This window comes from Miniopterus schreibersii, assembly GCF_964146895.1.
Source record: "Miniopterus schreibersii genome assembly, chromosome: 9".
NCBI lineage: Eukaryota > Metazoa > Chordata > Mammalia > Chiroptera > Miniopteridae > Miniopterus > Miniopterus schreibersii.
Window position 1 is genome coordinate 38,147,829 of NC_138118.1, and position 26,043 is coordinate 38,173,871.

The 26,043-nt window shown below is 36.4% G+C and overlaps 1 protein-coding gene across 10 annotated transcripts in view; it reads right to left on the minus strand.

The window, feature by feature from the left end:
- Nucleotides 1-26,043, minus strand: part of SUGCT (succinyl-CoA:glutarate-CoA transferase) — an 844,228-nt gene that overhangs the window by 487,943 nt on the left and 330,242 nt on the right. For 8 of the 10 annotated variants that reach the window (XM_081148082.1, XM_081148077.1, XM_081148075.1 and 5 more), the window contains 2 exons: nucleotides 12,921-12,992; nucleotides 213-310 (listed from right to left, as the gene is read on the minus strand). In XM_081148082.1, coding sequence (XP_081004208.1) covers nucleotides 213-310; nucleotides 12,921-12,992 — 170 coding nt within the window. The remainder of the gene's footprint in view (nucleotides 1-212; nucleotides 311-12,920; nucleotides 12,993-26,043) is intronic. The other 2 variants (XM_081148079.1, XM_081148078.1) reach the window with 1 other exon arrangement.

Genomic DNA, 26,043 nt, shown 5'->3' on the forward strand with positions numbered 1-26,043 from the left:
AGACTCAGTACCTAAGAAGACAATTAAAATGCTTTCAAATGCATTCAAATAAAGAAAACACTTAGATTTAAAATATCTTCCCATTAACCAATTGTGTGAAATGGAAAAAAATTTCAACTTAATCTAAATAAGCCTAAAAAGAACACCACAAGGCACCAGAGAAATGCTAGTGACATAATTTTTGAATGTATAAATAGTAGATCCAAGCTTACCGTGCAGATAATATTTTAATAAGCTCTTTTCTATTCTGTACCCGAAGGCGGTTAGTTTTATACTTCCAGTCATCAATCAGTTCAGGCAAATTCAAGATCTAAAAGAGAAAAACAATTTTAATGTATAATTCACAAGTTATTCATGTACCCGCTTATGGGTACTAGTGTTCAAGGCCTACCACTCCATCCCCAAGACATTCCTTGCTGGTCTTTAGCCTTTTCTCAACAAGGGATATAGAGCAACAAAGGTAACTAGAGGGAAGAATCATGCCATTAGGATGGGTGTTGCTGTGACTGTGTTTGTTATTTATAAGTACACTTTAAGCATGTGCTTACATATGGGAGCACAGAAAAAGGAGTTATTAGATACCCATAATAAGTCTCATGTAGAGGGCGTAAGGAGATTCAAATTAGATAAAACTGACCTAAATTTCAGAACCAGTATAAGTGCAATCCTGCACTTACAGAAATCCCCTAATCAACATATATATCTTGTAGATACATTTACTTATTTTTTCCACATGTAAATAAATAATATTATCTGTCCCACTAGTCCTATCCAGGATGTTGTACAAAATGCTAAAATAAAGGCCAAACACATGCATTTGCCCTAAACACTCACCATTAAATAATGTCAAATACAAACATATTCTTCCAATACAAGTTTCACTATTTTTCTTTAATATCTCTCCCTGAAGGAATAACAAATAAAAATGTTTTATATATTTCCTCCTTTGCTTCTCCTCAATAAACAAAAAATCTATCTGCCAAGTTCCATTTGATATCTTGCAATCTTAACAAGACCATTATAGAAGTACCTAATTGTTTTGGAATGGATGTTTTAAAAACAATATGTGGAGAAGAGTTTGGCAGTTGTGTTGGAAAGTCAGGAGCATTTATAGACTAGGGTCAGGGCATGTAGCCTACAGAAACCTTCACTACATCTATTAATGTATTTGCTTTAAATATAAACATTCAATGGTTTCATATTGCTTCCCACAGTATAAATAAAATCAATCCATTAATCATCTTACAAAGAAAAAGTAACTAAAACTATTCCAAAAAATTCAAGAGTAGAGAAGACTCACAAGCTCATTTTATAACACCAGCACTGCCCTATTCTAAAACCAAATAAAGACACTACAAAGACAGAAAATGATTGGCCAGTATCCCTCTTGAATGTAGATGCAAAAATCCTCAACAAAATATTAGCAAACTTACTTCATCAATAAATTAAAAATATCATACACCATGATCAAGTGAGATCTATTCCTGGGATGCAAAGTTGGTATATCAGCAAATTAATTAATATGATACACCACATTAACAAAATGAAAGATAAAAATCATATGATCATATCAAAAGGTACAGAAAAGCATTTGACAAAAATCCAGTACCCATTTATGATATAAACCCTCAGGAAAGTGGGAATAGAGAGAATATACCACAAAATAATATAGCCCAAATATGTCCATACATGCTGTAAGATTTCATTCTTTTATATGGCCAAGTTGTATTCCATTTTGTATATGTACAACATCTTTTTTATCCACTCATCTATTGATGGGCACTTGGGTTGCTTCCATGTCTTGGCTATTGTAAATAATGCTGCAATGTATATATATTTTTAAACATATATTTTTGAATTAGTGTTTTTGTTTTCTTCAACTAAATACTGAGGAGAGAAATATCTGGGTCATACGGTAATTCTATTTTTAATTGTTTTGAGGAATCTCCATACTGTTTTCCATAGTGGCTGCTCCAGGTACAATCGTATCAACAGTGCACAAGGGTTCCCTTTTCTCGACATCCTCATCAGCACTTGTTATATGTTGTCTTTTTTATTATTATGGCATTTTTTATTGTTGAGGGTATTACAGATGTCCCCCATTTCTCCCTCTTACACTCCTCCATCCATCTCCCACCACTCCCCAGGCCCCTGCCTGTCCATTGTCTGTGTCCATGGGGCATTCATATATGCTTATAAGTTCTTTGGTTAATCTCTTCCCACCCTCCTTCCCACCTTCCCTCTGAGATCCATCAGTCTGTTCCGTGCTTCCAGGTCTGTGGTCATATCTTGTTCATCAATTTTGTTCCTTAGATTCCACATATGAGTGAGATCACGTGGTACTTGTCTTTCTCTGACTGGCTTATTTCACTTAGCATAATACTCTCTAGGTCCATCAATGCTGTCCCAAAGGGTAAGAGATCCTTCTTTTTTACAGCTGCATAGAATTCCATGATGTAAATGTTCCACAGCTTTTTTATCCACTCATCTACTGATGGGCACTTAACCAAGAATTTTAAAAACCTGTACTCAGAAAACTACAGGACACTGAAAAAAGAAATAGAGGAAAATACAAACAAGTGGAAGAATATACCATATTCATGGATTGGAAGAATTAACATCATTAAAATGTCCATACTACCCAAAGCAATCTATAGATTCAGCAACATTCCTATTAAAATACCAACAGCATATTTCACAGAACTAGGACAAATATTCCAAAAACTTATATGGAACCAACAAAGACCCTAACTAGCTTCAGTAATCTTGAGAAAGAAGAACAGAGTTGGAGGGATCACTATACAGGATATCAAACTATACTACAAAACCACTGTAATAAAAATAGCCTGGTATTGGTACAACAACAATCATATAGATCAATGGAACAGAACAGAGACCCCAGAAATCGACCCATGCCATTATAGTCAATTAATATTTGACAAAGGGAACAAGAGCATACAATGGAGCAAATATGTTGTATTTCTGATAACAACTATTCTGGCAAATGAGGTAATATCTCATTGTGATTTTAATTTCCATTTCCCTGAAGATTAGTAATACTGATCATCTTTTCATATGTCTATTGGCCATCTGTATGTCCTCTTTAGAGAAATGTCTATTCAGGGCCTCTCTTAATTTTTTTCTTTGGATTTTTTTTTATGCTGGGTTGTATGACATCTATATATGTTTTGGATATTAACCCCTTATTAGTTATATCATTTTCAAACAACTTCTCCCATTCAGTACATTGGCTTTTCATCTTGTTAAAGCTTTCCTTCACTGTTCAAAAGCTTATTAGTTTGATGCAGTCCCATTTGCTTTTTTTACTTTCTTGTCTTCACCCAAGGAGCCATATCCAAAAATATGATTGCTAAGACCAATGTCAAAGCGTATACTGCCTATGTTTTCTGTCAAGAATTTTACAGTTTAGCCCAGCCAGCTTGGCTCAGCGGTTGAGCATCAACCTATAATCCAGGAGACCAAGGTTTGATTCCTGGTCAAGGCACATGCCCAGGTTGCGGACTCAATTCCCAGAAGGGTGTGTGCAGGAGGCAACTGATCAATGACTCTCATCATTGATGTTTCTACCTCTCTCCCCCTCTCCCTTCCACTCCCTGAAATCAATAAAAAATATTTTTAAAAAAATTATGGTTTAGGGCTTACATTCAAGACTTTAATCCATTTGGGGTTTATTTTTGTATATGGTATAAGAAAGTGACCTAGTTTCATGTTTTTTGGATGTGTCTGTCCAGTTTTACCAACACAAATTTTGAAGAGATTGTCTTTTCCCCACTGTATATTTTTGCCTCCCTTGTCATAGATTTACTGGCTATATATGCCTGAGGCAAGGGGTGGGTGCAGGGTAGAAGGGATCAATGGAGGAAAAAGGAAACATCTGTAATACTTTCAATAATAAAGATAAATTAAAAAAAAAATAATGGTCAGAGTATGCATCTTTGTCTTAAACCTGATCTTAGAGAAAAAACTTCCAGCTTTTTACTACTGAGTGTGATATAGTATTATATTAGCTGTGACTCTGCCCTATATGGCCTTTATTATGTTGAGCTACGTTTCTTCTATACACATTTGTTCAAAGTATTTATCACAAATAAATGTTAAATTTTGTCCTTCATTCTGTTTATGTGCTGAATCATGTTAATTGATTTTCAGATAATGAACCATCCTTGTATTCCTGGAATAAATCCTACATGATTGTTGGGTATCATTCTTTTAATGTATTGCTTAATTTGGTTTTTAATATTTTGTTGAGGAGTTTTGCATATATGTTCATGAGGGATATTGGCCTATAATTTTCTGTTTTTATAATGTTTTTGTATGGTTTTTGTATCAAGGTAATGCTGGTATTGTAGAATAACTCTGAAATTTTTTTCTCTTCAAAAATTTTTTGGAATAGTTTTACAAGGATAGCTATTAATTCATCTTTGAATGTTTGGTAAATTCTCCAGTAAAGCCATCTGATCACAAACTTTTGTTTGTTAGAAGTTTTTTTATTACTATTTCAACTTCTTTTCTAATAATTGATCTGTTCAGATTTTTAAATTTATTTCTGATTCAATCTTGGAAGATTTTGTTTCTAGGAACTTACCCATTGCTATTAGGTTGTCCAATTTGTTGGAGTATAATTGGTCATAGTATTCTCATAATCCTTTGTATTTCTGTAGTGTTGAAAGCCACTTCTCTCATTTCTGAATTTATTTATTTATGCCCTCTCTTTTTCTTGATGAGTCTGGCTAAAAGTTTCTCAATTTTGTTTATCTTTTTTCAATTTATTGATTTCAGAGAAGGGAGAGAGAGAGAGCATTGTGTATGTGCGGGGGGCGGAGATTGAGAGAGAGATTTGTTGTTCCACTTACTTATACATTCATTGGTTGATTAATTTTGTTTATTTTTCAAAGAACAAGCTCTTAGTTTCATTGATCTTTTCTATTTTTAAGTCTCTATTTCATTTATTTCTGCTTTTATTCTTCTTCTTTCCTCATACTCACTTTGGGCTTTGTCCTTTTTCTAGTTCTTTTAGGTATAAGGTTACATAGTTTATTTGAGATTTTTCTTGTAAGTTTCTTGAGGTAGGCCTGCATCACTATAAATTTCCCTCTTAGAACTGCTTTTGCTGTGTCCCAAAGCTTTTGGATCATTGTGTTTCCATTTTCTTTTGTCTCAAGATATTTTTTTTATTTCCTCCTTAATTTCTTCATTAACCCATAGTAGCATACTATTTAGCCTCCACTTCTCTGTGTTTTTCCCTGTTTTCTTCTTGTAATTGATTTCTAGTTTCACACTGCTGTGATCCAAGAAGATGCTTGATACAATTTCATTCTTTTTATATCTACTGATACTTGTTTTGTTGCTTAACATATGATCTAAACTGGAAAATGTTTCATGTGCACTTAAAAAGAATATGTTGGTTTGGGGAGAAATGTTCTGATATATCTATTAATTCCACCTGATCTACTGTGTCATTTAAAGCCACTGTCTCCTTATTGATTTTAAGTGGAGTGTTAAAGTTCCTTGTTATTATTATAAGTGTCAATCTGTCTTTATGTCTGTTAATATTTGCTTTATGTATTTAAGTGCTCCTAGGTTGGAAGCATACATGTTTACAAGTGTTACACCAGTTTGATGGATTGATGCCTTTATCATTACGTAATGCTCTTCTTTATCTCTTGTTACAGTCTTTATTTTAAAGTCTATTTTGTCTAGTAGAAGGATTGCTACCCCAGTTTTCTTTTTGTTTTTATTTGCATGAGATATCTTTTTCCACCCCTTTTCTTTATTATGTCTGTGTAACTTTCAGTCTGAAGTGAGTCTCTTGTAGGCACACTATGTATTTTGATTGGATCATTTATTCCATTTACATTTAGATTAATTATGGTTAGGTGTGTACTTATTGCCATTTTATTAATTGTTTTCCAGTTGTTTTTGTAGTTCCTCTCTTTTCCATTCTTCTTCTCTTGCTCTCTTTTCATGTACATTGATGGCTTTCTTCAGTGATGTGTTTGGACTCCTTTGTCTTTATTTTCTGTGTATCTATTAGAGGTTTTTGGTTTGTGGTTACCATGAGATTCATATATAACAAGTTATATTTATAACGGTCTATTTTAAGTTGATGGTCACTTACATTCAAATGCATCCTATAAGCACTACATTTTTTCTCAACCCCACTTTTATGCTTTTGACATCATATTTTATATCTTGTATGTACCCCTTAATTTATTACTGGAGTTGTGTAAGTTCTTTTAAATTTATTTTTATTATTTTTTTAATCCTCACCTGAGGATATTTTTTCCATTGCTTTTCAGAGAGAGTGGAAGAGAAAGAGAGAGAAACATCAATGTGAGAGAGACACATCGATTGGTTGCCACCCGCATGTGCCCTGACCAGGGCTGGGGATCAAGCTTGCAACGGAGGCACAGAAATAGAACCCAGGACTCCTCAGTCCTTGGGCTGACACTCTAACCACTGAGCCAAGCCAGCTAGGGCATGGAGTTGCGTATGCCCTTACTTTTATTTTTTAACTTTCATACTAGCTTTACAATTGATTGATATATTACTACCTTTACTAAATGGCCCTTATCAGTGAATTTTTTTTTTCCCATTCCTTTCTTTTCTTATTTGTAGTTCTGGCCTTTTCTGCTTGAAGGAGTCCCTTTAACATTTCATGTAATGCTGGTTTGATGGTGATGAACTCATTTAGCTTTTGCTTGCCTTTACAACTCTCTATCTCTCCCTCAACTCTAAATGATAACGCTGCTGGGTAGAATATAGTTAGTTGTAGGTGTTTTCCCCTTTCATCACTTTGAATATATTGTGCCATTCTCTTACAGACTACAATGTTTCTGCTGAAAAATCACCTGACAGTTTTATGGGATCCTCCTTGTACATAATCTACTGCTTTTATCTTGCTGCTTTTAAGATTCTCCCTTTATCTTTTTTTTTTTTTTTTTTTTTTTTTTTTAGTAAAAGAAGCAAATAAGTATTTGCTTTATTGACATACTAGGCTTAGATCTGTGTTTAACAAGTCAGCTTAAAATAGCACCATGGTTAGACTGCTGCCTACTTTACAAGACCATCATTTTACAACTTATTAAGCAAATAAGGGATCAAACGGCTCTCATTCACCTTATGTGATCTTTTTATACACATACTGCTAATAACCTTTGGAATTTTAATTATGATGTGTCTTGGTGTGAACCTTTTTGGGTTCACCTTGTTTGGGACTCTCTGTGCTTCCTGAACTTGAATGTTTTTTTCCTACTCCAGGTTAGGGAAGTTTTCAGGCATTATTACTTCAAATAGGTTTTCTGTCCTTTTCTCTCCTCTCCTTTTGGTATCCCTATGATGCAAATGTTGGAATGCTTGTTTGGTACTGTTCCTAAGGTCCCTTAAACTATCTCTGATTGTGTGATTTCCACTACCTTGTTTTCCAGGTCACTGATTCAGTCTTATGCATCATCTAATCTACTATTGATTTCCTCTAGAGTGTTTTGCATTTCAGTTATTATATTCTTCTTCAGTCCTTATTGGTTCTTTCTAAAATATTTTCTGTCTCTTTATTGAAGTTTTTACTGAGTTCATCTATTGTTATCCTGAGTTTGTTGAGCATTTTTATATCCAATGTTTTGAACTCTTCATTTGGTAGATTGCTTATCTCCATTTCATTTAGTTCTTTTTCTGAGTTTTTGTCCTGTTCTTTCATTTGTTTCTCTGTATCCTCATTTTGACTATCTCTCTGTGTTTGTTTCTTCAAATTAAGGAAAACAGCAACCTCTCCTGGTAACTAAGAAGTGGCCTTGAGTAGGAGCTTCCCCTTTGTAAACTGCATGTACCAGGTGTCTTTGGCAGGTCAGTTGGAGCTGTAGTTGGAGCAGCTGAGGCTTCAGTAAGTCTAGGGGAAAAGCTGCACAGAGGCTTGAGCTATAGTTAAAGGGGACATGCACCAAAGGGAGTTCGGGGACCAGCCACAGAGTTGGTGTGGGTGTGGGGTCTGGGGCACACAGGGGCAGCCTTAGCCAGCTGCCTAAAGCTTCTGGATTATGTTTGTGCCCATGAAATCAAGGTGGAGTGGCAACAAAACAAATGGTGGTCTTCAGTGCCGCTGACATCAGAGACAGTTCCCACAGTTCCCTTCCTGTTTGGCAAATGTTCTAGGGTTAGTATATGAATTTGCTTCCCATATAATCTAGGTGCCTTCTAAACCACTGTTTTTTTTTTGCTGTGCCCCAGACTGGACAAGTCTGTGTGTGGGCCCTTCAGTGATCCCTCCCTATTGCCAGTCACTGCATTGGGGGTGGGTTTCCCATGTTACCTGTGTCTTTCCAAAACTTTTTGTATGTCATCTCTCTCTCATTTGCTATGCAGAAGGTGTTCCATCAGCCCAGTTCTTCAGTGGGGATTTCTCTGTCTATAAGTGTGGATTCGATGTGTTTACGGGAGAAGGTGAGTTCAGGGTTTTCCTATACTGCCATCTTGCGACAGATCACCTACTTTTTCATTTATATCAACAGTGACTCTGATGCTTTTTGAAGCATTTTTATAATAGCTATTTTAAATTTGGGTTTTTTTTCCTTTCCTTTTCTTTTTTTAAAATATGTCTTTATTGATTTCAGAAAGAGGAAGGGAGAAGGAGAGAGAGAGAGAGGAACATCAATGATGAGAGAGTCATTGATCAGCTGCCTCCTGCATGACCCACCCTGGGGTTCGAGCCTGCAAGCCAGGCATGTGCCCTGACCAGGAATCAAAATCCCATCTCCTGGATCATAGGTTAATGCTCAACCACTGAGCCACACTGGCAGGGCTATTTTAAAGTTTTTGCAAATTAATTCCAACATCTGTATCATTTTGTCATTGACATTTATTGATTGTCTTTTCTCATGCAAGTTCTGGTTCTTCGTATACTAAGTAATTTTGAATGGTGTCCTGGACTTTTTGAATAATACATTACAAGTCTCTGGGTCTTATTTAAATCCTACAGAAAAATTTTGTTATTCTTGTTTTCTGTAAGCAGTTCACCTGGTTAGGTCCAGGCTGCAAGTTCCAACTGACCTTTGGTATGCTTTGGTTCTAGTGTTGGTTCAGTTTTCAAAGCCTCTGAAGTTTTACTCAAACTGTACCACATGTGTCCCACTTAATGGTCAAGCTGCAGCCTGGGCAGTAGTCTGTTAACTAAGTTCTCAACATCTTTGGTGTGTTGATTAGGATCAGATCAGTGTATACATAGCTCAAGGATGAGTGCAGGACTTCACAAATAACTTAAAGGATTGCCATCCAAAGCTCTTCCCTCTCTGCAATCTCTTCTCAATTCCCTGAAGCTCCCCTTCGGTTGCCTCACTTTCAGGGCACAGGCCAAGTGGGAGGCCAGAGAACAAGCATTCACTCCTCTATTTTGGGGTCACAGCTCAGTGATGAAGAAAAAAGGTTCCCTTCTTCTGAGTCTTGGCTTCTGTTCATCTACTACTACCACTACAGGAATGCTTGGGAGTTGGGGTTTGAGAAAATGGAAAGGAGAAAAAAATGGCAGATTTCTAAACTCTCTCTGACATTAGAGTTCACTTTCATGCTCCTCAAGCCCAGAATGCAGAGCAGTTCCTGGAGCTCAACTCTTTTCCCTGGTGCCCACTTCCAAGTTTCACTCTGTCCATTTTCACACTGGAGGGAAAAACTTGTAAACTTCTTGCCAGTTTAGAGGTACTTCAAATTCTGGTGTTCTTCCCCAATTCTGCTACTGCTTTCTTTTCAGAGTCCTCTTATAGATGTTCCATGTATTCACTCCAGATTTTATCTCTATGTTCCATGGAAGATATGAGGAACCAGAATCTCCATACCTAATTTTTATAAAGTCCATTTTTAAGGGCATATGGCTGTACTGAGTATTTCACTTATCTATTTTCATACAAAAGCCCAAAAGTTATATATTACTATAGTTATGTATTATAATCTTCCTTTAATCATGGGTACACAGATGTTTAGCAAAGATTATGTACCCTGCCAAAGGTCATCTGACTAGTTTCAAGGCAAACAGAATGCCTTAGAATTGTTATAATGTCCACAGATCTCTTGATTCAAATTAAACTACAATGATTATTAAAATTGAAGTTTTCTGTTCCCTGTCTCAGACATACTAAGTCAAAATCATTGAGAACGGACATTTTCTATGCATGCTGAAGTTGAGAGCCAATGCATATTGCCTCCAATTAAAAAACAACTTTAAGTCCAAATGACTTTTGAAAAGATGTCAATATTCTTCAAATAGGAATACCCATTAGTGTTGGCATCAATCAGCTTAAAATAGCTTACATATGCTCACATTCCCTACATTTCTGTATCATGTTAACAGACATAAAATAGGATTTGTTATAAAGCAAGGTTCACTTTATATGCAGGAAGATATTCTCAATCCCAAACCTTTAACCCAATGCTCTTGCCCTCACTCTAATCCTTGACCATAAGAGATTCCCTACTAAGAACCTCTCCAAGAAGTATTAGTTAACAAATATGTCAAATTCTCTTTTGGGAAGAGATTAGGCCTCAGTGAATTCTACTCATTGTGGCAGACAGATTGCTACATTTCTCCTCAGAAGGTAGGGAAGTAGAGTGGTCTTATATTTGAAAGTGGACCTTACTTGGAAAAAGAACAGTCTTGATGGGCTCACTGTCAAAAACAGGGGATCTCATCTTCTATAAGGCCAGCGTGAATGACAAATCTCTCAGTATGAGATAAATATGAATAAAAAATACTTAGAAGAAACTCACTACAGTCAGGAGAGGGAGAATCTTGCATCCAAATAAGGAAACAGGTGCCTTGGCTGGTATGGCTCAGTTGGTTGGAGCGTTGCTCCATGCACCAAAGGGTTGTGGGATCAATTCCTGGTCAAGGCACATACCAGGTTGCAGGTTCTATCTCCAGTTGGGGCGCATATGGGAGGCAACCCATTGATGTTCCTCTCTCACATCGATGTTTCTTTATCTCCCTCTCCCTTCTTCTCTTTCTAGAATCAATAAAAACATATCCTCAGGTGACAATTAAAAAAAATAATAAAGAAAAATAAGTACACAGGTGATATTTCTTAGGTGAAAAGGTTTTTTGGACAAGTTTACATGTAAGGATATAATATGATGGTTGAAAACACCAATTGGATTTCAATGTTTGCTCAAAATGCCTAGTAAATGATGTAAATAACATTAAAATCATAGACACAATTTTTTTCTGAGGATCTCAGAATTTTATAGATATTGTCTTAATGGCTCATAATATTCCTCACTCACATATGGAAAAAACAAGGTCAGTATGCCATTCTCCAAAGTCGTCTGAAAGTCTTTTCTTAAACAATGTGTCATAACATGCAACAATAACTCATATTTTAGTACTAGACTTATGGCAAATATTCTGCTTTGAAATAAAAATCTTTTTTCAAAAATGTTCTTATGGATATTTATGAGGAAGTTCAAAAGTTTCAAATTAATCAGCAGTAATGAATCAAAAATAAAAAGAATTCAGCACAGTTATTTTCAACACTAAAGAATATGTCAACCAGTAATTTCTCTTCCCTCTTCCCCCACCTTTTCTGAAGATAGAAAACTCCAAAACATATGGCCCAGGAAGAAAATCTGTACTCATTTATAGCAATGAAGTGGCTTTTACATCTCTGGAGCTAGAGTACTGTACACAAATGACTTCATAGACAACAGCTTCCGTATGTTCTATATTTTTAACATTGACCGTTCAAGTAAAGATTCTTTGATCCCAGATCAAATGTTTGAATCAATTTTCTCTACACTTATTCAGAGAAACCATTATAAAAGCTCCCCTCTTTCCCACCTCAGATGTTCCAGCCCTTCCTCCAATCAGAACTATCTCCATTTGTCACCTTCTCTGTGGTACTTCCCACCCCTTTGCTGTGGTTTTTAGCTCTGCTCCTTAACCTCTCATACAAAAGAGGCACAGTAATAAATAATTTTTGTACATAACAAGTTAACCACAACAAATAAAGTTCTTATAAGGAACTCACAAGCATCTTTAATAAAACAAAGCTCATGGTAGTATGGTTAGTACAAACATCCTCAGTAGGTGAGGCCTTTGTCTACATGCAAGAAAAAAACACACACAATATATTTTAAAAACTAGATTATATCCCTGGTCTTACAACTGGAAAAGTAAACTGAAACCTAAGCCCTTAAATAAAAACAAAAGATCAAAAAGAGTCTAGGTGCAAAAACATCAGATTTTTTAAAAATGTCCAAGCAATGCTTAAAAATAAGAGTATCTTCAACATGAAATTATTTTAAATAATCCCAAGGCCCTTTTTTAAGTCCTTGTTGAGGAGCAACATTTTTGATATAACCTTATTTGCTAAAGTATTAAAACATAAATTTTGCAGAAAGGTACTCATTAAACAAAAGCTAACTTTAAATCATTTAAAAATTTTCTAGTGATAAAATAAATTTGGTAGTAGATTATATTTGGGCCTAATTAGATCTCATGTTGTGGGAGGAAGGAAGGAAAAGTAGGAAGGAAGGAAGGAGGGAAGAAGGGAGGGAAGAGAAGGAGGGGAGAGAGAAAAAACTAGTGTTAAAGATCCCTTTATTTGTTGTTGTTGTTGTTGTTTGTTTCCTTTTTGCTTGGACTGGCAGACAGGTCAGGTTTTAGAATAATTTAAGTTACTATGATTCTTCATTTCAAAATACAGCCAGACACCTCAAAATAATAATAATACAGTCAGAGTGCTGATTCAGAACCTGTACTTGGCATTTGTAAATATGAAAATGGCACACACTAACACAGGAGGTTCTTGAGTTGCTTATATGCTTAGCAACACTGTTCTAGGCAAAATTAAGCCTTCCTGCCTTTTAACTAAACGAGTTGTTGCATATATAATTCACCCATCCCAATGATTATAAATTACCTTGCACATGGTAGCAAACTGTTGGTTGTTTCCTGCTCCAGCTACAAGATAACCATCCTTGGTTTTAAAAGCCTAAAATAAAAAATACATACATAAAAATATAATTTATATATTGAGAATACCATAAAAGTTGGGTTTAATTTCTAAAACTTTTATGTAAAAAGTTTCCTCTAAAGCAATGTTATTAAGTCAGTATCAACTAATTAGAATTTTTTTCACTTATATTTGCATAGCGGCTTTCATTTGGGATTTTCAAAGTACTTTATTCCACTGTTATATAATTGGGGGGGGGGATAATTTAGAAAAGTGAAAATACTGGAATTTTATTATAACTCATAACATGAAATTCTGAATTCATTACCATATGGATTAATGTTGAATTTTCCCAGTTTTGTGTTTTATTTCCATTTTTTTCTTGCAGGGCAAAGCAAGAAGGTACTTGTATTATACAAACTGTAAGAATAGATGGGAAAAGAGAAAACAGTAAGGAAGGAAAAAAGAAGGGAAATAGGATGGGTGAGTGCACTGATGGAGCTACATTTCATTTTTTAAAACCTCAGATGTAAACTTTTACACAATTTTCACCCTTTAGTAAGTGAAAATGGACATATCTGGATCCTGGACTTTGTGTGACTTATCTACCTGAAAATGTCTATTTCTTTTTGGGGACACCATTCATTTGGACAGCAAGACCTTTTAGTAATTGACATTCCCATGTTCCATGGTCCTAGCACCTCTGGAGAACTTCTCAGCATTCTCTACTCCACATTTGATCACAGTAGTTTGCAGGAACCAAACTTGGAACCAACCCTCAGAAAGACTTGTTTCCACTTTCCTTAAGTAAATAAATTCTAGTTTCCTTCTTTTTTATGTAAAAGGTGCTCTGTATCTTTGCCTACTTTTTCTTCATTTACTCCTGCCTCTGAGACACATCTATCTTCTTTAGGGCTTACTCTTATGCTAATGACCTTGTTACTACCTTAACTAACATCTTCCTGAACCCTACTCAAACATCTTGAATCTCTTTACTTCCACTGGATCCTTGTCTTCGGCCTACATATAGGGTATTGCCTGCACTAAAAATATTAACAGAAACAAAACAAAATTTCCATCAATCCTGACACCCCTCTCAAGTGATCTTGAAATTTCCTTCCCTCCAACTCTAAATGATATAAAAGTGCCACATGCTTATACTTCTTCACCAACCACTCTGATGCCTCTTTATTATTTAGTACTGTGAACTATCCCATCTCCCAGGAACCTGTCATCTCTAAGCTCTGTCTGGGTTCATCTCCAATCTCTCTGACCTTTTTTGCAGGATTATCTTCTCCTCAACCTTCAGCATTACTCAAGCATCTGCACTTGGTCTTTTAGTTCACTTGCTTCTTTTGGTAGCTACTAGCCACATGTGGCTATTGAATTTAAATAAACTAAAATTAAATTAGTCACAAAATATTACATATGTGATTTCATTTACATGAAAAGTCCAAAACAGTCACATCTGTGGAGACAGAATGGTTAATGCTGTCTAGGGCTAAGGAAGTTGTAGAAATTTGGCAAGCTACTGCTAATTAATATTGGGTTTCTTGTTGAGGTGATGGAAAGTACTAAAATTGATTATGATAATGGCTGCAAAACTCTGTGAATACACTATAAGCCACTGAATTCTATACCTTAACTGGGTGAAATATATGGTATATGAACTATTTCCCAATGAAACTGTGAATTTAAAAAATTAAATTAATAGTTCAATTCCACAGACACACTAGCTACATGCCAAGCATTCAATAGCCACATGTGGCCACTGGCTGTTATATTAGACAATGTAGATGGAGAACATTTCCATCATCATAGAAAGTTGTACAGTACTGGTAGAGTGGAGCTGGTAGATTGTATGTTTTTTATTCTTCCTATTAGGGCTAACATGATATCTGAGTAATATCGGGCAATTAATAAATGGCTCTAAATTGTTAATGAATCAAATGATTTCTTCCATGTAGTAGAATTGTGGCTAAAATAGATTGCAAGAAAAATACTATAACAGAGTTTTATCCTATTTACTTGTTTGCTTGATTTGGTAAAGAATGCTACTAAGAAGATATCACATGCACTATTTTGAACATCTATTTTCCCTTGTTCACAGGGAAAAGTAAAGTTAATGTTAAACATAAGGCATTAGTGTTTCTCAAACTACCAAAAAATAATCTGAAATAGAGCTGTGAGTGAGAGACAAGATTTTGAGTGATGTCTCAATAAACCACTGATAACTATGAAGGTACACAGGTTGCTTGTTTGTTCTCTTTTTTGCAGCGGAAGAGGAAGTTGGGGAGTGCATAAGTAATATGAAGTAACAATGTGTATTGACAGTTATAATGTAAAGAAAGGTTTTCAAATTTGGGGATTAGTGACATGTCAACAATTAACGTTTTTGGGGGGTGGGGTGTTCATTTCCTTTTAATTAATGATGAAACACCTGTTTCTTCCTTAAGTTTAAACCATACCATGAAATACATCTTTACCAACATATAATTCTTAAAAACTTAAGCAGCGATAACCAATTAACGATCACAGGAAAGTGAATACTGAATAATAGCTAAGCCACCAGAATACAATTAGACTAAAGATCACCCAATAGATCTATAGAAATAAAGGTAAGATTATGAGTACTTTAAATACATATTTGTTTCCTGTTTTACTGCTTCAGTGTTTATTTAATAAATATATTTTTAATAGGAACTTTCTAAAAAATACTACATTGTGCTGTAGACGGAAATGTTTCTATCCCCTCAAAATTCATATGTTGAAATCCCAATCCCAGTGTGATGTATTAGGAGCAAGAACACAGCCATCTGTGTAGGAAGTAGGCCTCCACCAGATACCAAATCCACCAGTGCCTTGATCTTGAACCTCTTAGCCTTGACAACTCTAAGAAATAAATGTTTGTTGTTTAAGTCACCCAGTCTATGGTATTCTGTTATAGCAACCTGAATAGACTAAGAAATGGTACTGAGAAGAGGGGTACTGTTGTAAAATGTACCTGCAAATGTGCCCTGGCTGGATTGGCTCAATAGTTAAGAGCATCAGCCCTCGAAATGAATGGTCCCCAGGGTTCAACTCCAGCCAAGGGCATGTACCTCAGGTGCAGGCTCCATACCCAGCCCCAGTTGGGGTGCCTATGGAAGGCAACCAGTCAATGTGTCTCTTCCCCTGCACACCCCCCCCCCCCCAACTCCCTTCCACTCTCTCTGAAAATCAATGGAAAAAATATTCTCAGGTGAGGATTAAAAATTAACTATATATATATATATATATATATATATATATATATATATATATAGTCTACAAATGTGGCAGCATCTTTAGAGCTGGGTAATACATAGAGACTGGAAGAGTTTTGAGGTACATAATAAAAAATTCTACATTGCCATGAACAAACCATTAAAGGGAATTCTGGTGAGAGCTCAGAAAGAAAAGAGGAGCTCTGTAGAGAGAGCCTTAGTCTTCTTTTTTAAAATTTATCTTTATTGTTGAAAGTATTACATCTGTCCCCTTCTTTTTCCCTCATTGATCCTCTCCACACTGCATCCACCTCCCCTAAGTCAGTCTGAATGGAATGTTGGTAGAAATATATAATTGCAAAGATCATTTTAATGCGGTCTCAGGTGGAAATGAGGAAAATGTTCTTGAAAACTGGAGGAAAGGTTATCCTTGTTATAAAGTGGTGAAAAACTTGGCTGAACTGTGGTCATATTCTAGTATTTTGTGGAATGTAGAACTTTCAAGTGATGAAACTGGATTTTCTAAGCAACACATTGGCTCCTCCTGACTGCTTACAGTACAAAGTGAAAAAACAGAAATGACTCAAAGACAAAATTTTTAAGCAAAAAGAAAACAGAAACTAAAGATTCAGAAAATTCTCATCTAAGTTGTAAAAAATGAGAAAGCATGGTCAGAAAAAAATATTAAAGGTGTGGCCAAGTTACCATTTGATAAGAGCATATCCTTTAGCAGGTGACTGAATAAACTATGATACATTCAGACAATGGAATGTTTTTCAGCACTAAAAAGAAATGAGCTATCAAACCATGAAAAGATATGGAGGAACCTTAAATGAAGGTTACTAAGTGAACGAAGCCAATCTAAAAAAGCTATATGTTGTATGATCCCAATTATATGACACTCTGGAAAAGGCAAAACTATTTTTATAATAAAAAGTGGATGCCAGAGCAGGATGGGGGGGAAGGATGAACAGGGAGAACATAGAGAATTTTTAGGATAGTGAAAATACTCTGTTATACCATAATGATGGATATATGTCATTATACATTTATCCAAACCAGTGGAAGGTACAACAACAGTGAACCCTAATGTAAACTATAGACATTGAATGATTATTATATGTCAATGTAGGTTCATCAGTTGTAACAAATATATTACTGCTGGACAAGGGGGAGGTGGCCACTGATAATGGGGGAGACTTCTCATGTACATGTAGAGGGAGTATATGGGAAATTTCTGTACCTTTTGTTCAATTTTTCTGTGAACCTAAAATTGTTCTAAAATTATTTTTTAAATAGGATAAGAGGAAGCATTCTTATGGTAATGACAATGTTCTGTATCTTAAATGTATCGATGTCAATAGCCTGATTGTGATAGTGTACTGTAGTTTTGCAAGATGTTACCATTGGAGTAAACTGGATAAAGGGTAGACAGAATCTGTCTCTATTTTTTTCTTTTACTTTTTTAATCCTCACCTGAGGATCTTTTTTCCATTGCTTTTTCAGAGAGAGTGGAAGGGAGGGAAGGAGAAAGATAGAAACACCGACGTGAGAGAGACACATAGATTGGTTGCCTCCCACATGCTCCCTGACCAGGGCAGGAGATCAAGCCTGCAACCAAGGTATGTGCCCTTGGCCAGAATTGAACCTGGGACCCTTCAGTCCATGGGCCAGTGCTCTAACCGCTGAGCCAAACTGGCTAGGGCTGTCTCTATTATTTCTTAAAATACATATGAATCTACAATTATCTCAACTTTTAAGTTTAATGTTTTTAATAGATGCTGGTATATAATATTAGGGCCCTAACAACAAAGATAGAAGGAAATAAAGTTAAGAAATATTTAGGTGTTAAAATCTACTAGAGTTGGTGATGGCTTGAATATGATGGTTGAAAGTTGAAGTCTAAGAAAGAGGAAGGTGTCATGGGTGGTGTTTAGGTTTCTGAGGAGTTTTTGCAATATTCCAGAGGAAATTTCAAATGAGCAGGGGTTGGGACCAGATAAAAGTCTGAACTGTAAATAAAACTTGAGAGTCATTTGCTTGTAAAGCCATCACATAGATGAAGTCATTTAGAAAGAGAGTTCATACTGCTGAGTAGGAAAACTAGGGGAGCCAAGGTTGAGCCTGAAGGCCACCCACATTTGAAATCCAGGCAGAGGAGGAGTTAGCCAGAGACTAAGATGGGAACTAAAGAACACCCACAGGTGGTCTTTCATCACCTCTGCAAATGCTGCCTTGGTGTCACAATATAGACAGAATGCAGTTTGATGTGGATCAAGGACTAAGTAAAAGTTAAGGAAATGGGAGAGCACATACAAACACCTGAGAGGTTTGGCTGTGAAGGGACAGAATGAGCAAGGGATTGAGAACACAGGTTGAGCATGATGCAGACCCAGATTCCCATGTCAGTTTGGTGGTGTGAAGCTGAGGAAGTTCCTACTGGATACTTCCACTTTCTGATGAAGGAAGGGGTGAGGCTATCAAATGAGAGTAGGGCTGGGAGACATGAGACTAGAAGACTGAAAGAGTCAAGAAGTTCTGATGTATCATTAAAGAGAGCAGAGTAACCAGATAAACATAGTTGGAATGCTAAAGTGTTAAGAGCCCAATTGAGTGATTTTCTTCCATCATCACTCAGTTACAGAGAATAAATGAATATTTACATTCACTAGATTTAGGGTTTTATCAGATGAATATGACAAAAAGATACAACTTTAGGAAAATTATCCAGAATGTTATTGAGCAATGAACTATGGACTATGTGAATGTGTCACAAGGTGGTGATGAAAAGAGAAGATTGTGGATAGGCAAAGGGAGAGGTATCAGTGCATAAGAAATCCTGTGAAGTCAAAAAATACTCATAATAAAAGTAACTGAACATACAAGGTAGGAAAACAGGAGATTATAGATGGTCAGAATGTAAAATGCTTCATTCAGTAATTATTGAAGTGAAACAATTTCAGTGTGAGGTGACAGCCACAGTAGGAGGTACATAGAATAGTTGCTGATAAAAGGTAGAGCACTCAATAAATATCATTATTACTAAATAATTAGTATAGACTGAGTTCTGCATAAAAGGAACTCCGTAGGGCATTCTAAGCCCTTAGATTCTGGTACCTGGGCTCTCATCCACTCGGCAAATCACTCCTCTCTCACTCTTCCCCTTGGTTGCCTCACTCTCTATACCAGACATGACAAGTGACAACAGGCCATGCACACACCCCACTAGCATTCTTTCCATCACAGGGAGAACTCAAATCAAAAGCATCAAATTGAGCTGCAAACACTCATGACTGGGGTGTCTCTTTTGTAAGAAAGTCAAGCCTCAGGTGGAAAAAAGCAATTGCTTCTGCATGAAATGATGGGAAAGGAGCAGCAGAATGAAGGAAAGGTAAATATCTATAGTTTTAAAAGGACAAAGCCAGAACTAAGCCTTTCCACATAGGAGACCAGGTTTTATTATTCCTGAGGAAAGAAATGCTTCTTTCTGTGGGCTGTGCTTATTCAAGGGTGACAAGTTTCACTGGTTGGGAGATCACACAGAAATTACATGGTTTTCTTCACTTTCTAGTCATGATAAACCTCCTCTCTGTGGAGAGAGGTATTTTTCAGGATAAGAAGATATTGATTGGCAAGGGATTAGATGTCCCAAGGAAATAGCACAAGTTAGCAAACTGGAAGACATGTAAAGACAAGAGAGTATGGTGGCTCAGAGTTTAGTTCCTCTGGTTAGAGCAGTTTCAGATGTAAAATGTGACCATACCTGAAAGACTGAGGGATACAGATGTGAAATACAGGATTAGAGAATACTGAGCAGATGTGAAGGAAGAGAAATAAGAGGGTCAGTCTGGAATTCCCATTGTTCTTAGAAGTTTCTATTACTTCCCAGATGCTCTGCTTTCTCAGCTTCTAGGCATGCTAACTCGGTTTGATGACATCCTAACTATTGAGCTGACTAAATATGAAACCACAGGAGGATCTCTAGAAGTTTTGCACCAATTCAATCTATCAGATGGAAAAAAAGAAAAACTGATACTTCCTATGTCACCCTTGTAAAGTACCATATTAATTTATCTGTATTTTCTCTGGTCTAAATAAAGTGCATACAATTGGTTGTGTGTCTACTTCAAAGAAAAGAGCACAAATTTCAAGCTTTCCTGGAGAGCCTTAATATTTAACATGACTTTCTTCCACAAAAGGTAACCACTGCTAAATGACTTCATCATCTACTGGAAAAAGACATTCCATGAAGTTTAACTCAGTGCCATGAGAATGTTTTCTGGAATGTCAAGCAGTTACTGACTTTGAGTCTGTGATAGTACATTGTGACAAATATAGAGCACTCTTTCCTATCACTAACAGTTCAGTTCACCTTATGGTGTTAGAGCTGCTGAGCCAGATGGCAATGAGGCACAAACTGCTTATAACTCAAGAACAGTGTCATCTATGAAATGGAATTGTTTAACAGGTGGTAAATGAGCTCCGAAATACCTAATTTCACACACTACCTATTTGGCTTTGTCTGCACATTTTCATAGGCAATAAGCCTTTTAGGGGGACCCATTTCTAAATACTAGTGCTTGCCTTGAATTTTAGAATAGCCTTGAGTACAATATTAAGTACTGATTTCCATTCATCCCAGACATAGGCCAGAATTTCCCAATTCCATAGAAAATTTGAATGCTCAAAGATTTCATGAAGGTTCTTCAAAATCAATTAAATCTCATTTTAAACCAAACATATCTAGGATTTCAAACACTTGGTTACTAATACTGGGTATGGAGGCAGTGACAAGAAAGAAAATAGAAACTGTCTAATTTTTTATATTTTTCACAAATTGTCAATGGATATTAATTTTTTATTTTTGCCAATTACTGTTTATATTCAATATTATTTTGTATTAGGTGCAGGTGTTACATAATCATACACTTTACAAAGTGTTCCCCTGATATTTCTAGTATCTACCTGGCACCATATATAGTTATTATACTATTATTGACTATATTCCTATGCTGTAGTTTACATCCCCATGACTATTTTGTAAGTCCCAATTTATACTTATCAATCCTTTCACCTTTTTCACCCAGTTCGCCAAACCCCATCCTCTCTGGCAACCATCAGTCTGTTGTTCTCTTTATCTATGAGTCTGTTTCTGTTTTGTTTGTTCATTAATATTGTTCTTCAGATTCCACATATAAGTGAAAGCATATGGTACTTGTCTTTCTCTGACTGACTTATTGCATTTAGAGTAATACCTTCTAGGTCCCTGCTGTCACAAATGTAAGGTTTCGTTCTTTGTTATTCCATTGTATAAATGCATCCACTGAACTTCTGATGGGCATTTGGGTTGCTTCCATAGCTTGGCTATTATAAAAAATGTTGCAATGAACATAGGGGTTCATGTATTCTCTTGAATTAGTGTCTTGGATTTCTTCAGATAAATCCCCAGAAGTGGAATCACTGGGTCATAAGGCAGTTCCATTTTTAATTGTTTGAGGTAATTACATACTGCTTTCCACTAATCTGCATCCCCAACAGTGTATGAGGGCTCCCTTTTCTCCATATCCTCTCCAACACATGTAGATGGTGGATTTATTGATAATTGTCATTCTGACAGGTGTGAGGTGATATCTCATTGTGATCTTAATTTCAGTTTCTGTGATGATTATTGACATTGAGCATATTTGCAGATGCCTATTGTCCATCTGTATGTTCTCTTTGCAAAAGAGTCTATTAAGGCCCTCTGACCATTTTAAAATTGGGTTGTTTGCTTTTTTGGTGAAGGTTTTTATGAGTTCTTTACAAATTTTAGACATTAACCCCTTAACAGATGTATCATTAGAAAATATGTTCTCCCATTCAGTGAATTGTCTTTTCATTTGTTGATAGTTTCCTTTGCTGTGTAAAATTTTTTAGTTTGATGTAGTCCCATTTGTTTATTATTTCTTTTGTTTCTCTTGCCAGAGCAGATATAGCAGAAAAAATGTTAATAAGAGGAATGTTTGAGATTTTATTCCCTATTTTTTCTTCTAGGAGATTTATAGTTTAGAGTCCTACATTTAAGTCTTTGATCCATTTTGAGTTTATTCTGTAAAAGGTATAAAAAGGTGGTCTAGTTTCATGTTTTTTCGTGTATCTAGCCAATTTTCCCAATGCCATTTATTGAATAGACTGTATACACCCCATTATATACTCTTGCCTTCTTTGTCAAATGTTAATTGACCATGTCGGCTTGGGTTTATTTCTAAGCTCTCTATATTGTGCCATTGATCTATGTGTCTGTTTTTATGCCAGCACCATGCTGTTTTTATTAGTAAAGATACATAGTATAGTTTGATATAAGGTAGCATGATTCCTCCAACTTTGTTGTTCTTTCTTAAGATTACTGTCACTACTTGGGCCCTCTGTACTTTATATACATTTTTGGATTACTTGTTTTAGTTCTGTGAAATACATCATTGGCATTTTGATAAAAATTGTGATGAATCTATAGATTGCTTCCAATAATATGGACATTTTAATGATGCTAATTCTTCATATCCATGACCATGATACTTGCTTCAATTTATTTTTATCTTCTTCAGTTTCTTTCTTAAGTGTCTTATAATTTTTGAGGACAGGTCTTCTACTTCCTTGCTTAAATTTATTCCTAGGTTTCAGTTTTTAATGCAATTACAAATGGGATTGCTTTTTTAGTTTCTCTTTATACTGATTCATTATTGGCATATAAAAATGCGACTGATTCTGGATATTTATTTTGTATTCTACTTTACTGGATTTATCAGTTATGAGAAATTTTTGGTGGAATCCTTATATAGAGTATCATATCATCTGCAAATAATGAGTTTTACTTCCTCCTTTCCAATTTGAATGCCTTTTATTTATCCTTCTTGTCTGACTGCTGTGACTAGGACTTCCAGTATTATGTTGAGTAAGAGCTGGGGAAACGAGCATCCCTGTATGTTCCTGATCTTAAGAAAAACACTTTAGTTTTCCCATGTTGAGTATGGTGCTGGATGTGGGTTTTTCATTTTTGGCCTTTATTATATTGAGGTACTATCTCTCTATTCCCACTTTGCTGAGAGTTTATATCATAAGTGGATCTGGATTTTGTCAAAAGTTATTCTACATATATTGACATGATCAAATGATTTTTATGCTTCATTTTGTTTATATAGTATATCATGTGAAATGTGATCTGTGGATATTGTACCAACCTTACATCCCAGGAATAGATCCAACTTGATCGTTGTGTATCATATTTTTAATGTATTGCTGAATTAAATTTATTAATAATTTGTTGAGGATTTTGTACCTATGTTTATCAAGGATACTGTCCAATAATTTTCTTTTTTTTAATATCTTTAGCTGGTTTTTGAATTAGGATAATGCTATCGTAAAATGAGCTTGGGAGTCTTCCTTCTTCTTTTTTTTTTTTTAATATATTTTTATTGATTTCAGAGAGAGGAAGGAAGAGGGAGAGAGAGAGATAGAAACATCAATGATGAGAGAGTCATTGATCAGCTGCTTCCTGCACACCCCCTGCTGGGGGTCGAGCCTCCAACCCAGGCATGTGCCCTGACTGGGAATCGGAACAGTGATCTTCTGGATCATAAGTTGATGCTCAACTGCTGAGCCATGCCAGCTGGGCTTCCCTCCTCTTGAAAATCTTGGAATAGTCTAAGAAACATAGGTGTTAATTCTTCTTTGAATGCTCGGTAAAGTTCACCTGTAAAGCAATCCAAATGCTGCTTCAATTTTGTTAGTTGTAATCGGTCTATCCAGATTTTCTCTTTCTTTATTCAGTTTGGGAGATTGTATATTTCTAGGAACTTAACCAATGTCTTCCAGATTGTCCAATTTGTTGGAATATAGTTGTTCAAAGTATTTTCTAATAATCCTTTGTATTTCTGTGGTGTCAGTTGTTACTTCTCTTTCATTCTCGTTTCATTTATTTGGGTCACTCTTTTTTCTTGATAAGTCTGTTAGAGGCGTATCAATCTTGTTTATCTTTTCAAAGAATCAGCTCTTAGTTTCATTCATTTTTTTGTGTTGTGTTTTTTTATTCTATTTCATTTATTTCTGCTGTGATTTTTATTATTTCCACTCTTACAGTAACTTCAGGCTTTATCTGTTGTTGTTCTTCTTGATCCTTTCAGTGTAAGGTTGGATTGTTTATTTGAGATTTTTCTTGTTTCTTGAGGTAGGCCTGTAACGCAATGAACATCCTTCTTAGGACTGATTTTGCCTATCCTCATTTTAAAATTATTTTTGCTTTCACTGTGCTTATTGGATGGTTTCTGCTACCTTTTCTTCCAAATCATTGATTAGATTCTCTACTTCACCTAACTTACTATCTATTCCTTCTAGTGTATTCTTCATTTCAGATATTGTATTCTTCATCTCTAATGGTTTCTTTTTTATGGTTTCTATGTCCTCTTTTATGCTTGCTATCTCTTTTTTTAAGTTCTCACTGAGTTCATCCATTATTCCCCTAAGTTCCTTGAGCATCCTTATAACCATTGTTTTGAACTCTGTATCTGGCAGATTGCTTGTCTCCATTTCAGTTAGTTCTTTTTCTGGGGCTGTTTCCTGTTCTTTCATTCGGGGCATGTTTGTCTCCCCATTTGCCTCTCTATATTTGTTTCTATGTATTAGGCAGATCTTCTATGTCTGCCAGTCTTGATATTGTGGCTTTATGTAGTAAGTGCCCTTTGGGGCTCAGTAACACAGTCTCCCTTATCACATGAACAGGTGCTCCAGGAATGTCCCTTATATGGTTTATGTGAGTCCTCCTGTTGTAGATGAGTCTTTATTGCTGTTATCCTCTCTGTGACTGGGGTCAATCCTCAGGCTTGCTGACTATGAGGATTGACCCTGACCAAAGCAGATGAGGTGCTGTGGGGTGCTGACCACATGAAGCAGAATTTGCCCCATCAGGATCTGGAATCTGCCAAGATTTCCCTTTGTATGTGCTGCTTGTGGAGCTAATTGGGTCCTGCTCTGATATGGTCAGAGAGGGTGTGTTGGATCTGGAGCCACTTGGAAGGGACTCCAGTGCAGGTCAATATCAGATGCTTCCCATGACTCACCCTGGGCTACCTGTTTGGAGCTACAAAACTATCCACATTTTGTGGTTTCCTCTGCTGGGCCTGGGTGTGCAAAGGAGAGGTGTGCAAGGGGAAACTACCCCCACCCTAGAGTCACACAACTCTGTTTGTCCCTGATTCTAGCCAGACCTCCTCAACAGCCCTAGCTCTGTAGGGCAGGGTTTTCAGAACTGGAGAGTGTGGATCTCCCATGGGTGGTGGGGGTGGCACCTGCTGCTCAGGCTCATGAGGAGAGGGGAGAAAATGGCCCCTGTCCCAGAGCACACAACTCAGTATCTGACACCCCGTGAGTCTGCCCAGAACTCTACACTAGGAATCCAGGAAGCTGACTGCTCTGCAGGGCTTGAGTTCCACAGGGCACAGCAAAAGTTTGTCAGGGGGGTGAGGCAATTATATTCTCCTGGGATGATACCAAATGGGAGTGCTCCACCCAAGAAAAATTACATCTGGGTTAAGTGTGGAGAGGAACTCAGCACAGGGACACTGGCAGCTGTCCTTTCAACTCTCTCCCCAGAGTCCCCACAGTCTCTCCTCACAGAACTCTAGTCTGCTCTGAGCCACTCTCCCTCTACTGGAGCCCAGGGTGACTGACTGCAAATGAGGTTTTGTGTGCTGGCCTTTTCAGAGTTCCTGGATTTGTAGCAGACTCCAGTGTCTCTCTCACAGACATAATCACTTCTAATTTTCACAACCAGATTTTGACCAAGGAGCACTGAAGAAACATTGTAGATACTG